At 50.7% G+C, this 12,875-nt stretch overlaps 2 protein-coding genes across 2 annotated transcripts in view; one reads left to right on the top strand and one right to left on the bottom strand.

Annotated features, from left to right (window-relative positions):
* The window catches only part of LOC149358166 (mitotic spindle assembly checkpoint protein MAD1-like), a 79,325-nt gene extending 78,096 nt beyond the window's left edge, over positions 1 to 1,229 (top strand). The window contains exon 18 of the mRNA XM_089585088.1: positions 1,215 to 1,229. The gene's annotated coding sequence lies outside the window, so the exon portion shown is untranslated. The remainder of the gene's footprint in view (positions 1 to 1,214) is intronic.
* The window catches only part of LOC149358165 (glutathione hydrolase 1 proenzyme-like), a 39,697-nt gene extending 32,490 nt beyond the window's left edge, over positions 1 to 7,207 (bottom strand). The window contains exons 1-3 of the mRNA XM_089576739.1: positions 7,197 to 7,207; positions 3,597 to 3,723; positions 1,247 to 1,710 (exon numbers count right to left, since the gene is read on the bottom strand). Of these exons, the coding sequence (XP_089432865.1) occupies positions 1,247 to 1,710; positions 3,597 to 3,723; positions 7,197 to 7,207 (602 nt within the window). The remainder of the gene's footprint in view (positions 1 to 1,246; positions 1,711 to 3,596; positions 3,724 to 7,196) is intronic.
* Between the last annotated feature and the right edge of the window lie 5,668 nt (positions 7,208 to 12,875).

Raw genomic sequence — 12,875 nt, 5'->3', positions numbered from 1 at the left:
CAGGATCATCGCTGAGCAGAATAGCCTCCCACTGCTCCTCCGAGGGGTTGGGAATGAGGTCAAGTAAGGGATTAAATTGGCATGCCCACACCATATGGTAGAGGTTATCTACCTCTCCACAGTGTGGGCACTGCGGAGAGTATAGTGTAGGGTACCACAGGTGTAATTTAGCTGGTGTTGGGTATGTGTTGGTTTGTAGTCTCCTAAGGGTGTTCTCTTCTAACTTATTGAGGGATTTGTGTGGTGTTGGGTACTCCTTTCTGGCTGTTCTGTATGGCGCGAGATTGTCAGCATACACTGCTAAACCTATCAGGTCACGGCACCCTTCATGGTCTTCAGAAAAATTCGATTATGAATATTTAGTGGTTGTAGGCGAATACCACACGGTGATTCATGCATAGCAGTGTCTTCCGCATCACTGTCGAGAAGAAAAAATGCCACCAAAATAAGGTGTCTATAGCTCATCCGCCCACTTAAGTTCAGACCACTTCGGACCTAACTCCGATTGAGAGGACATAGTAGTAGCGCTGAAAAACAGGGACAAGGGTAGGAGAAGACAACACAGGCGCTAGTTTATGGCCTGCAGGACCAATGTGGTCTACCGGATTCCACTACCTTGCGGAAAATGCTACATCGGCCAAACTGGCCGTTGTATCAACGTTCTGTAGAAGAACTTCTTGCTAGGCGAATTGGTGCATTGCTTTCTTGGGATGGCGTTGCGCACACGAAAAAAACACACAGGAAGAGGCAGAAGACAGAAAGAGCGCTCTTTCTGTCTTCCTCCTTTTCCTGTGTATGTTTTTTTCGTGTGCGCAACGCCATCCCAAGAAAGTATCAACGTTCGCCTCATGGAGCACACGAATCTGACAGCTGCTATATCAGGCCCTGGACACTTGGCGGTACACTGCAAACGATGTCTTTGTTTGAGCAGACACGTGTGATATATGTAAATGCAGACCAAAAGGAGCGGGAGGTATTGGAAGCCTTTCTTATTCACATGGAAAGACAATCATGTGTGAGAAAGCCTAATGTTTATCTGTGAACTAAAGATTTGAAGTTCCTGTATCGGGAAGTGCCGTCACGCATGCGATTCGAATGTTGATTTTTTTGCTCCTGATTGTCACTTATAAATTCGTGGTTCTTTTCGAGAATGAAGTCAGTTGATGTAACTAGCGCCTGTGTTGTCTTCGCCTACCCTTGTCCCTGTTTTTTAGCGCTACTCGCCAAAAGCAGACTGGGCCCACACCTTCCGGCGGCATGTGAGGGCGTCGCAACCACCGGGCTTCCTTCCTTTCCGAGCGGGCTGTACGACATCCCGGCGTAACCCGGTGGAGCGGGCGAGGTGGTGGCACTGGAGGGCAAACCCCCACTTGGCGGCGGCGGGGGCGGAGACGAGGCTCCCGGGCCGCGAGCGCCAGGGCTGGTGGGAACGCCACGTCCGACGCAGCCGATTTGGCCTCGGAGAGGATGCGAGACGCCGGGGTCTGGGGACGACGCGACTCCGTGGGCGCTGGCTGCTCCTGGACTTCTGAAGCTCTTGTAGGAGCCCGGGAGACCGGCGGCCGGAGAGCCGGTGGCGCCGATTCCAGCCACGTCAGGGCTACCAATGCTAGGCGACGCGGCATCCGGGTGTACGGAACCGGCAGCGCTACAAAAGCCACCCGCCGCGCTTGCGGCACCAGAGGTCGCGCCCTCTTTAAATGTGGAGGCCTGCAGAAATCCAAGAGCGGTCGAGCGAGGAGACGAACTGCATCTTCCAGGCCAGCATTTGACTGACAGACTAAACGCTGCTGCAGACTTAACAGACGAAACGCTGCAGACGAAACTCTAAACGCAGACTAAACAGACTGCTGCGCTGATCAATGGCTCCTGCAGGCAGGAACATCAGCCCTGCCACTTAAGTTGCAACTTGGATGCTTTGGAGTACAAGATGTCCATACGTGCAAATTTGCTGCCGTAATACCCGTGGAATAGTGCCTAAGCCACTGAATTTCTGCAGAGTTAGACAGCTGTTCCTAGTGATGACAAAGCCGTTATCACTACCTTAAAATTTAAACAGCATCAACTCTAACAGATATCCATTCGGCGTTCCACGTGTAGTTTAAAGCCTTGCCCCGCTGATGTCGGCTCTGGTGACGTCGCTCATCAACATTTCTATATATTTTAAAAAAACTTGAGCGGACTCTTAAGCTCCGACTTTAGGGTATGGCGCCTGATGCCAGGGGACGGCCTTGCGTCCTCTTTGTGTATCACTTCGCCTATGTTGGTTCTTTCTACGAGCCCATACCTTCATGCCTTAGCTTTCCATTGTGACATGACTCGATGATAGAGCGCAAGGTTTTGTTTAGATTGCAACAAGCTAATTAATACTGATTAGTTCGGCCCAGTAATTAGTCGCCATAACAGCATAATTAACCAATGGTCCAAACTCATGGTTGATCACGTGTCATACAGGGTCCGTTCTGAAAGTAGTAGGACTGGTTTCTTTCTGGGCGAACGGGCGGACGAGAGGCGGTCAGCGCGTGCAGAATCGTTGAATGGGGATATTGGGAATGCTGGGGAAAATCGCCAGTCGGCTCTCGGCCTTTGAAGAGAGCAGGTCGCGTGTACTGTGAACCCCTGTCGAAACGTCTTGTCACGCAGAATCAATGAGCGTTTACCGGATCAGCGATACGCGATCAAATTTTGAGTAAATCTTGGTAAAACGGGCAGAGAGACTCACGACATGATTAAGGAGGCCTACGGTTACGCTGCCATGGGTAGACCAGGTGTTTTTTGAGTGGCGCAAGCTGCTCCGAGAAGGTAAGGAAAAAGTAGAAGATGACGACCGCTCCGGACGCCCTTCGACCAGCAAGACCAACGAAAATGTGTAGCGAGTGAAACATTTACTGAACAGTGATTGTAGGATGAGCATCAGAAATATTACTGATGACTTCAGCATTCCTGAAACCCAAGCCAAGTTTTTGAGATCGTGACAGAAAACTTAGCCATGAGGAAAGTGCGCGAAGTTGGTGCCGGGAGTGTTGTCAGAGGAGCAAAAGGCCAACCGGAAAGCGATCTGCCAGGATCTTCATCGTGTGAATGAGGACCCCAATTTTTTGCCCAGCACAAGGCGGCAATGTTGCCTCAGCCCCCCTACAGCCCCGACTTGGCCCCGCCAGACTTTTTTCTATTCCCGAAAATAAAATCGATGCTCAAGGGGAAACATCACGGATTGGTAGAGGCGGTTCAACAGGCCGTGACGAGGGAGCTAAACAGCATTCGGGTCCAGGCGTTCCTGGAGGCGTACGAAAACTGGAAAACTCATTAGCAGCAGCGTGTAGGTGCGGGAGGGTGCTGATTTGAAAAATTCTAATCGGTTTTACTACTCTCATGAATAAATTTTATTTTAAAAAATGAGTCCTACTACTTTCAGAACAGACCCTGTATTATGCTTAGAGACATAGCTAGACAGTAGTGAAATCGACTAAGTCTCGCTTTGACCTTGGCTGATCTTGAAGGTTAAAGTACCGGCATGAGGCGTTTTCCGAAGTTGTACCCCAGTGAGTAGAGCTACACTCTAAAACCAATCACTTTGTTTTCTGTGCCGCGCTTACCGAGGCAGCGCTAGCAGCGCCACTGCGGAAGCTGGTGGCCGCCGGGTCGTTCTTGGTGCCGCGAGGAGGACGGGTCTGCTGCTTCCTGCGCTTGTCTGGACTCAGCAGCTGCCCCGCGGCGCTTCCCCTGCGGCCAAGCAGCGCACACGAGTCCTTTGGCTCTGTGTGGGTGAATTCACTGCCGTGCGTCGGCGAACGATTTTGGCGATTACGGCACAGCGCGTGAACACACAGGAGCCCAGTAAGCAATACGACGCGGAAGTCATGTGGTTCTGGAGCCCATCTGATCTGGGCGCTCTTAGCAACCCAGCAAACCAAAAACCTCTCAGAGACGTTTTTGGTTTGCTGGGAACGGTGTTGTAGTTACTATGGCGGGCTAGTTGCGCTTTCAGCTTCAGGAAAAGTGACGTCAGGGCACCTCCTGTCCTTTTTCCTTCCTCCATGGAATCGACACTCATTAGTTGAAAACCCGTGGTCATGAAGGAAGGAATTCGTGTCCTTCCTCCATGCCCGCAATGGAAGATTCGGTGCGGTCGCATGGATTGGAGAAGTCACGGACGCGCGAAACGCAGTTAGTCATACCTCGTTATAACGAAGTAATGGATATAACGAAGGAATGAGGATTCCCCTTAGAGGCTTGGCCAACACGGGCTATAACGAAGTTATGACTGTAACGAAGTAATTGTCGGGCCCCTTCAACTTCGTTATTACGAGGTTCAACTGTATAACTGTTTGCAGAAGAAAAAAATGGCAGGGCGATCAAGAACCTCGATGCAGATGTGAGAAAGTAGCGATAGCAGCTGGATTTCCCTTCGGTGATTACTTCGATGCTTTTACTCTGAGTGCTCTATGAGCCGATGCTTCACACACGCTACAGAATTTATCTACAGTGTGAAGGTGGGCAAAGGTAGATGGGGTGGTCCACGGCTGGTGCTTCTGGAGGGTGGCAGGCTGTCCCACTGCGTCTTTGAATAAGATTTCGCAGTCCCATTATTCATCCCACTGTTGCGTGGGCTTCTCATGGGTACAGGCCTTGTGGAGGGCGGAACTTCTGGAGGGTAGAGTTGCGTATAGGTGGGTGGCGGGGTGGATCGAGGGTGGCGGTGGCTGGTTGGGCAGTCCCCTGGTGTTTGGGAGGCAGCTAGAGGCTGGAGAGTTCACTCACAGAAACTTTACGCAGACGACGCCGGCATTTTCGTCAACGTCATAGGTATTGCTATCGGAGTATAAAAAACGCCCCTTTAAATACGTACGAAAGGACAATAATCTAAACCTGATTTTGTAACAGTATCGACCAGACCGCTTCCAAAACGCATATCCCGAAAGCGACGGTTTTTTATGTGTCCTATAAGACAAGCAATTCAGAGTTGCTCAGAATTTCGTAGGGCTTTGATGGGGAAACACCAGGTTCCATTCACAGCACAAATTGCTCCCAAAGTATCTAGCTTAGCAGCGTTGTAGAGACGGTAGTCAAAATCAGAGGAAGAAATGGGCTTGGGCATGGCATGTAACGCGAAGGCAAGATAACCGCTGCACCTTAAGGGTAAACGGAGTGGATTCAAAGAGAAGGCAAGCGTAGCAGAGGGCGGCAGAAAGGTAGATGGGCGGACGAGATTAAGAAGTTTGTGGAGATACAGTGGCCGCAACTGGCAAAGGACAGGGTTAATTGGAGAGACATGGGAGAGCCCTTTGCCCTGCAGTGAGCGTTATTAGGCTGATGATGATGAGAGACGGCATCTGCCCTAGAACGAACTAACGGAACGGACTTCATGCTATAGTTTTGGCTTTCACCAAGATTAAGGATTTCGTGCGCGCCAGAACCTGGTCAGTGGAGAGTAAGAGGATATCACCGCATGCACCGACTCGTTGGAAGCACTGACTCCTCAATCCGCAGACGGCCCGCACCCTTGCCATTTCAGACCGCCGTCCGGGGCTCCTTCAAGACCTCCAGAAGCACAGAAAGGTGCCTCGGACGTCTGTCAGGGTGTTCAGGGGGATGAACTTGACCGGGCATTTATCCGACGACCCGATGAGGGCTTGTGTCAGCCTTGCAGCCGAATTCTGTGCTATACACAACGATCCGATCAGCTCGCGCCAGCAGCGGAAGGTGGAAAGCACCCATGCGAACGCGAATCCTACATCGAGGCCTCAACGTCCCCGCAGCTTGGCAGAGGTGTTCAACAAAGTCAGAACCAGAAAACTCGCAGAGGACGTAGTGCTTAATTCGGAGTGGTGCGATGAAGTGGTCAAGGAAACGCCTAAAGACTAGCTTCCACCCGAACCGCCACCGGCGCAATGTCCTTGTACACGCAAGCATCGCCAAAACCCCTATGTTCCCTCTTTGCCTCACAAGGAGGCATACTCAACCCTTAGCACGTCCGCTGTCTGTGCCTCTCATCTATATGCGGAACCGTTTGAAGTATCCTGTCTACACACGAGTCTGCAGAGCTTCATGTGTGAGTGCGAGCTACAATTTATGACCCAGACCTCGCAAGACTTGGAGCACGAAAGATAGATCCCGATCAGTCCCGAACCCCTACCCCATCTCCCCAACAGCTTTGGGCTCTTTTGTAAAATTCATAGCATGCTGCCCGTTTAAATGGATTTTATTCTTTAGCGAACAGTTATTGGTTCCGATACGTCCGAGTCTTTGGCTATAAACGCGTGTTGCCAAATTCGTTACGAGAGCTTCCGGCCTGCCCAAGCTAACAAATTTCGTCGACTGTAGGCAAAAGCCGCGAAGGTGTTTAATGGTGTCATCCAAGCCTTCCCAGTGCAACTCGATAACAAAATGAAGCCAGCAAACTGTAGGACGAAAAGAATCGCAACGACTAAGTTGGTTGGTTTATGGGGTTTAACGTCCCAAAGCGGCTAAGGCTATGAGAGACGCCGTAGTGGAGGGCTCCGGAAGTTTCTACCACATGGGGTTCTTTAACGTGCACTGACATCGCACAGTACACGGGCCTCTAGAATTTCTCCTCCAAAGAAATTCCAGCCGCCGCGGCCGGGATCGAACCCGCGTCTTTTGGGTCAGCAGCCGAGCACCATAGCCACTGAGCCACCGCGGCGGCGCAACGACTAAGTGCGGTAGCAGTTATTACACTCTAAACACGAATAAGCGTATAAGGGAGTGAAAAGGGAGTAAGCTGTCCTCTAACGCACTTACTTTTAGGGGCAGAGTTGCTGCCTAAGATTCCTAGTAGATTTCGATCACTAAGTATGCGAAATGGTAACGGAGCTTATTACCAAGTGCGAAGCATAGTAACTTGAGGCTGTTAGCAATGGGCGGGCGCTTTTAAACGCTGCACCGAAGGTCCTGAGGTTAGCAAATAGAGGAGATCGAAACCTCGGTTGAAGTCTTCATAACTGCTGCTACTTCGCATGTTTTGAAGAGGCAATTAGTTTCCATTGCCAACCTTAAGTATTCCGTATATTTAGTGATGAAAATCTACCCCAGGGCTTGGACAGCATACCCTGCCCCTCAAAGGGTGTGCGCTAGAGGACAGCTTATTCCCTTTCTACTCCCATCGTGCTCAGGATGTAGCGACGCACAGCCACTGATCTGCAATAAGCGGAGGGGCGCAGCCGACGGTGCCTTACCTTCCTCGCATGATGTGGAACCGTTTCGGGACGGTCGGTTGATTGTTGTTGCTGTCCTCAAGATAAAGGCGCGTACCCACTGCGGTGGATTGGCGAAGACACAGGCGGCGAGATCAGCGAGGTTGACTGCTCCTGCAGACGAGGCTTCGAGCGTGCTTCTTCTTCCTCTTGGTGGCGCGAGCTTCTCCACGCACCCACGCGGCTCGGCGTGGTTCCGAGAAGACAGGAACTTTCGGTTGCATATTCAAGCGTGGCCAGTATAGTTCACTATAGTGGCCAGTAAACGCAGCTCGTCCAAGGCTTCCTAAGTGGCGAAGGACGCTTTTAAAGGGACACTGCGGATAAACTGAAGATGGCCTGTATCGACAGATTACCGCATTCTAACGACTAAGACTCTACTTTCACTGAGAAGTGATTGATTGATTGATTGATTGATTCATAATGTTTCCCCCAGTTTTTTATTTATTTTTTCCCTAATGACACACTTACTCATCAGCACACAGGCGTAAGGCAACGCATATACTAGGTTCACCTTTGTTTACCAAGAAGGGTTTGGTTGGTTTTGAGGAAATGAAATGGAGCAGTAACTGTTTCACATATCTCGATGGACACCTCAACCGGCCCCTTAAGGACCGATCCCCTCACTCCCTATATTTTATATATAAAGTTTTTCAGTCAGTCAGGCAGTCCGCGTCGTGGAGGAAGGTGGGAGTGAAAGAAGAAAGCAAGATAGAGGTGAAGTGTTTTGCCGGGCTAGTAGCGTGTTCCACCAGGCATCGGGTCCAGGAGCACCGCCGCAGTGCCGAAGGAGGAAGGAACGTGGGCCGGAGACAGGGATCAGGGGAAGTGAAGGAAAAACTGTATTCACATATACATGATTATTTACAAGCAAAGACAAACCGGGTAAAAGCTGAGAAGTCTCAGGGAAACGCTGAGGGAATCGCTCTGGGAATCGCTCCTCGATGAACGAGTCGAGCGCTTTAAATAGACCCTCCCGAGATCTTCCCGCCTTTTTTGACCAATCGTAGGGACTTTTAAGGTCGTTCCCCGCTTCGTTGTCTTCCTCGGCTGAGGCACTTGGATACTCGGAAGTGTCCAGAAGAGCGTGTCGGGCTAGTCGGCTTTCCGGCCACGTGGATGATGGATCCTATATCTTGTTTCAAGGAAATGCCCCAAAGGCGAACACCTGCTGCGGCTTCACCTCGATGTTGACAAAAGAGCGAGGCGCGGGAATTGTACCATATATAAATATCCAAATGAGGATTTCCTCAGTTTGTACTTTACTGGACGCAGAGCTTATAGGTGCTCTGAAGAAGAATCTGAACTCGTCTTTTCACCGCGGCAACTTAATCTACACGTTCCGAGCATTCTTAGAAACTTCGAATTATTGTCCTGTGCGGCCGATTTCCATAATTTAAATCGAATTAAACGACCGGCTTCTGCCTTTTTTTTTTTTGAACTCGCCGCAGACGGTAGAAGGTAGAAGGAGTCATCTAACGCATGGGGTGCCTTTCAGGCAGTCGTGTGACGGCTTCGCTTTGTAGTTTTTTTAGGTTTCCGGGAATAAATAGACCCAGTCGCAGACTACATAGTCGCAAGTTTTTCATGCTGTATACTGAAATATCGCATCCAAATAAGGCAAAAACAAGCGCGAATTTCCTTTTTTAGCCGAAATATGCGGCCTGTGCCGCGGGGCACGCCGCGCGGCGCGCCGCCGCCCGTGATTGGTCAAGAGAGGTCGTGACGTCACTTTGAGGACTGGAGAAGCTGCCGATGCGGATCCGGCGCTGCGTTCAGTGCAGATCGCAGCTTTCCGTGTCGTTGTAAAAGCGAATACGGCGACTATTTTTTTTACTGACCCCCAAAGAAAAGGATACTACAGTTTGCTCATTCCACGTATCGCCTGAAACCAAAAAAGACGCAAGCAAAAAATTCTACGCCTAGCACAAGCATACGCCAGCGTCAAAGACGCGATGCAGACCATGCGTAAAAGGTGCCAGCACAACCTCGGCTCGTATTCTCGGAAAGGAAGTGGTGCGAACAATACTCAAGTCAATTACCACCACCGGACGCCTCCTGGCTCGCCCGGAAGAGCGTCATCCTAAAGAAAAGGCCCAAAGCACTGTGTACAAAAAATCCTGTTCTCAGCACCCGGCGTTGCAGGTTGGGGCAAGAAAGTATTTCAAGGAAACGATGACGGAGCACAAAGTTGGTGTCAAAATTAGCGAAGCGCAGTGGCCAAGCACTGCGAGGCATGTGACCACAAGATAGTGACGCAAACATAGTGCGCTGGAAACCAAGCCAAATACGCGCACAAGGCTGCTGCTCATGGCGCGTTCAGCAGATGCCAGAAAATATTAATCGCTGCATCGGAAACGTTCGCCGTTTATTTGCAGATTTGCATTTTAGGTTCAGTGAAGTAATTGCCAACTATAAGTGTGTTTAAAAGCCAAGCTAGCTGCAACTCGCCCGCTGCCACAACTCGATGAAGAAACCGAGTAAGGTTGCGCTGTTTTCTTGCAAAAACTCGGTTGGCATTCATTTCTCTCATAAATTTGCATCCGAAATCAACGTCGAACGCTTTCATTTTAATTGCTTAGCTGCGATTAAACGAGATGCCGCATATGAAGAGCTTCGATGCTTGCTTGCTTTGCTTTATTGTGCTTTGCTCTGCTTGCTTGCCTGCTTGGACACGTCGAACCGAGCATAAAATCACTAACCGAGCCTTGCTGAGCACGTCTCAGGTGGTCTGGCCGCACCTAAGCTGAGGAGAGCGACACATGCTTGAGCCTCTATAAGGTTTCCTCATGGGCTAAGTGAGCATGTTTCTACTTTTAGAAGAGGCGCTTCTTCGGAATGGTGACACGCCTTTCATGCGCGAGAAAATCGAAGGAAGTGGGTCATATATGGTTCAGCCGTGGCTTTTCGACAGAAATCGCCAGAGTTAGGGACAAGCTCTGCATGTAGCCGCTCTTACGAAAATGCTTCGAGCAGAGTAGGCTTGCTTTGGTCAGCTTGAATTCTTCGTCACAGCAGCGAGCGCTTGCACTGCGAGCTTTTGATCTTGCTAAAAACAGTGGAAGACGACACAGTCTCGGCCGTATTTGTTCATGGACACGAACGCAGAGTAGTACCTCGTGTTGAAGCTGATTCTCAAGGTCGGCTGACACGCTTTGTACGTCACAACACACGCAACACGAGAAACAACGCGCGCTGAAAGCTCGCTCAGGTGCGCCGAAGTATCCCCGGCTCCTCAACGTGACGTCACGATGGCCGACATGGACGAGGTTTCCCTCTCCGCTGTTCTCCTCTCCTACGCTTGCGCGGGGCGCGGGAGATTTGAACATCGCGTTTTTAATTGGTGATTGTGCCACTGTTTTAGCCAAAATCGAAAAAATAATTTCACAGACTTGATCAGCAATGACACTACTTCAAAACCCTAAAAAATTAGCTGATTCGAAAACCACCTCAGTATCCCTTTAAGGGGAACTCCGGAAAAACACGTCGTGGCAGTTAGGCAGAAGTGGAGGTACGTGGAATCCAGGAGTCGAATGCGTCCCTCGTGTTTGGTTCCAGGTGTCTTTTCAGGTCGCATGGGAGCGCGTGCACAGAGAACCACCACATTAGCAGAACCCCACACTGCTTCAGGGAAATGCGTATGTGGATACAGATGTGACGGGAACACACAAAGAGAGTTAGGGGGGGGGGGGGGGGTAGAGACACAACAGAGGTGCCCTAGTAGAGGTCAGAGGTAGAACTTCGATCCATTAGCGGTCTTTAATTTGCACTGGCATCACACAGCACACAGGCGCCTTTTGCGTTTCGCCTCCATCGAAACGCGGCCGCCGCGGTCGGGTTCGAACCCGGGTACTCACTCCGGCTTGATAGACGAGCGCCTTAACCAGTGAGGCACGGCGGCGGGTTAAGCAATTCCTCGGTGGTAGAATTCCCCGCACCTTCGGAATTTTTTTATTGCGAAAGCAATACTACTCGCACTTTCAAGCCTTCGCGTGACCCGGCCGCAGTTACGTTTGACCTTTAGCGGAGTGAATATGGGCGACCAACTCGCTCCTTCAGATAGCCCGGCTGCAGTTACGCCGCGCCGCGCACCTGTGGCGCTACTGCCGCTGTGACGTCATACCAGCTGTAGATTATGTTTTCTTTCTCTCAGTCGCAACAACATCAAAAACAAAATATAAAGAAAATACCGAAGACGCTTTGAGTCGTCGTGCAGCGGCGGCCGGTAGCCACGCGTGACCTGTAGACGCGGCGCACTGCGTTCCTTCAGTTGGAGACGCTGCGGTTTTGCTTTCGCAACCTACAGGCTTAAACAAAGCTAAGCCCCCGCCAATTTTTTGATACCACGGTGACGACATCCGCGATTTTTGAGCCCACTGCTGCCGGTCAACACCGACGCCGGGTTTCGTTGCAGATGAGCCATGTACACTGATTTCGCATTAAGAGCACGATCAGGCTTTATTAAGGCGAAAAAAAAGTGGGGAGATCTGTGGCTCCCATTAAGGCCGCATTTCATATGGGTACCAGGTCACAGCAGTGTGATAATAAATGAGGTTGCTGACAGCCTTTCAAAAGTGACATTCGGCCATACCTATCATCCCGGCTACAGTTTGTATCACAGCAGCTACGTTTCGGCGATGTGCTTTAAATGCGCGTTTATCATCTGAAGCAGGTAATGGTAGCGCACACAGAGAAGGACACAGCGCTTTTCTTTCTTCCACATAAATGTGCAGCTGAATAGCCCGATCCCCCGGTGTGGGTATGCGCCATTTGTCGTTACGCCAACAACGACGGCATCAGTTTTGCAGTATGAATGGCAGCTGGAAGCGATTCGCGCAGTGGCCTTCTTGCCCCTTCGTCCCGTAGCCAGTCTGGTAGTTCCAGGGGGTCACCACGCCACCACACAAAAGGGGATCGTAGAGTAGCGGCTCATATTTTAGAGTGCTAATCCAATCAGTAGAATTTTTTAGGGAATTTGAGGGATAAATTTTTGCGAAAAGGGAATTTTCACGCGGTTTCGGGGAATTTTAGGAACAGGAATGGGCCCGCCTTTCTATGGTTTCAGGCTACTGCAGGGAGAAAGGGCCAGAAAGAGGGATATTTGGGTCTAATTGAGGGAATTCTCAGTTGCGGCATGAGACACCACTGCTCATAAATGAGCCCCGTGTCGATGGTTCGCAGCAGCGCCGAAAAACCATCCGCGCTACGCCGACGCGAATTAAATGATTGGTTATAAGGAAATAAAAAGCGAGGTAAATGTCACGCTTCTCGGTGGACACCTCAACCGCGTCGTGAGGGAAGGAAGATGGGACTCAAAGAAGAAAGAAGGAGGTGCCATAGTGGAGGGCTTCGGAATAATTTCGACCACGTAGGGATCTTTAACCTGCACTGACATCACACAGCACACGGGCGCCTTTTACGTTTCACCTCCATGGAAACACGGCCGCCGCAGTCGGGTTCGAACCCGGGTAGCCAAAGCGCCCTGACCACTGAGCCACCGCGCCGTGTGGTTGGCGGCTGAATGAGGCTTGAAGGTAAGGGTGGTCGGTCAGTTGCATGCCAAACGTGATGAGCGAGGCGCGTTTACATTTGACGGTTGCAGTCTACGCTGGAAGCGCTAACAAGTACGGCCGGTACTTCGGAGAGAAAGAACATATCCAC

Source organism: Amblyomma mixtum, chromosome 3 (assembly GCF_055824585.1).
Source record: "Amblyomma mixtum isolate Tamu chromosome 3, ASM5582458v1, whole genome shotgun sequence".
NCBI lineage: Eukaryota > Metazoa > Arthropoda > Arachnida > Ixodida > Ixodidae > Amblyomma > Amblyomma mixtum.
The sequence above is the reverse complement of the archived record's forward strand: the minus strand, read 5'-3'. Positions and strand labels throughout refer to the sequence as shown.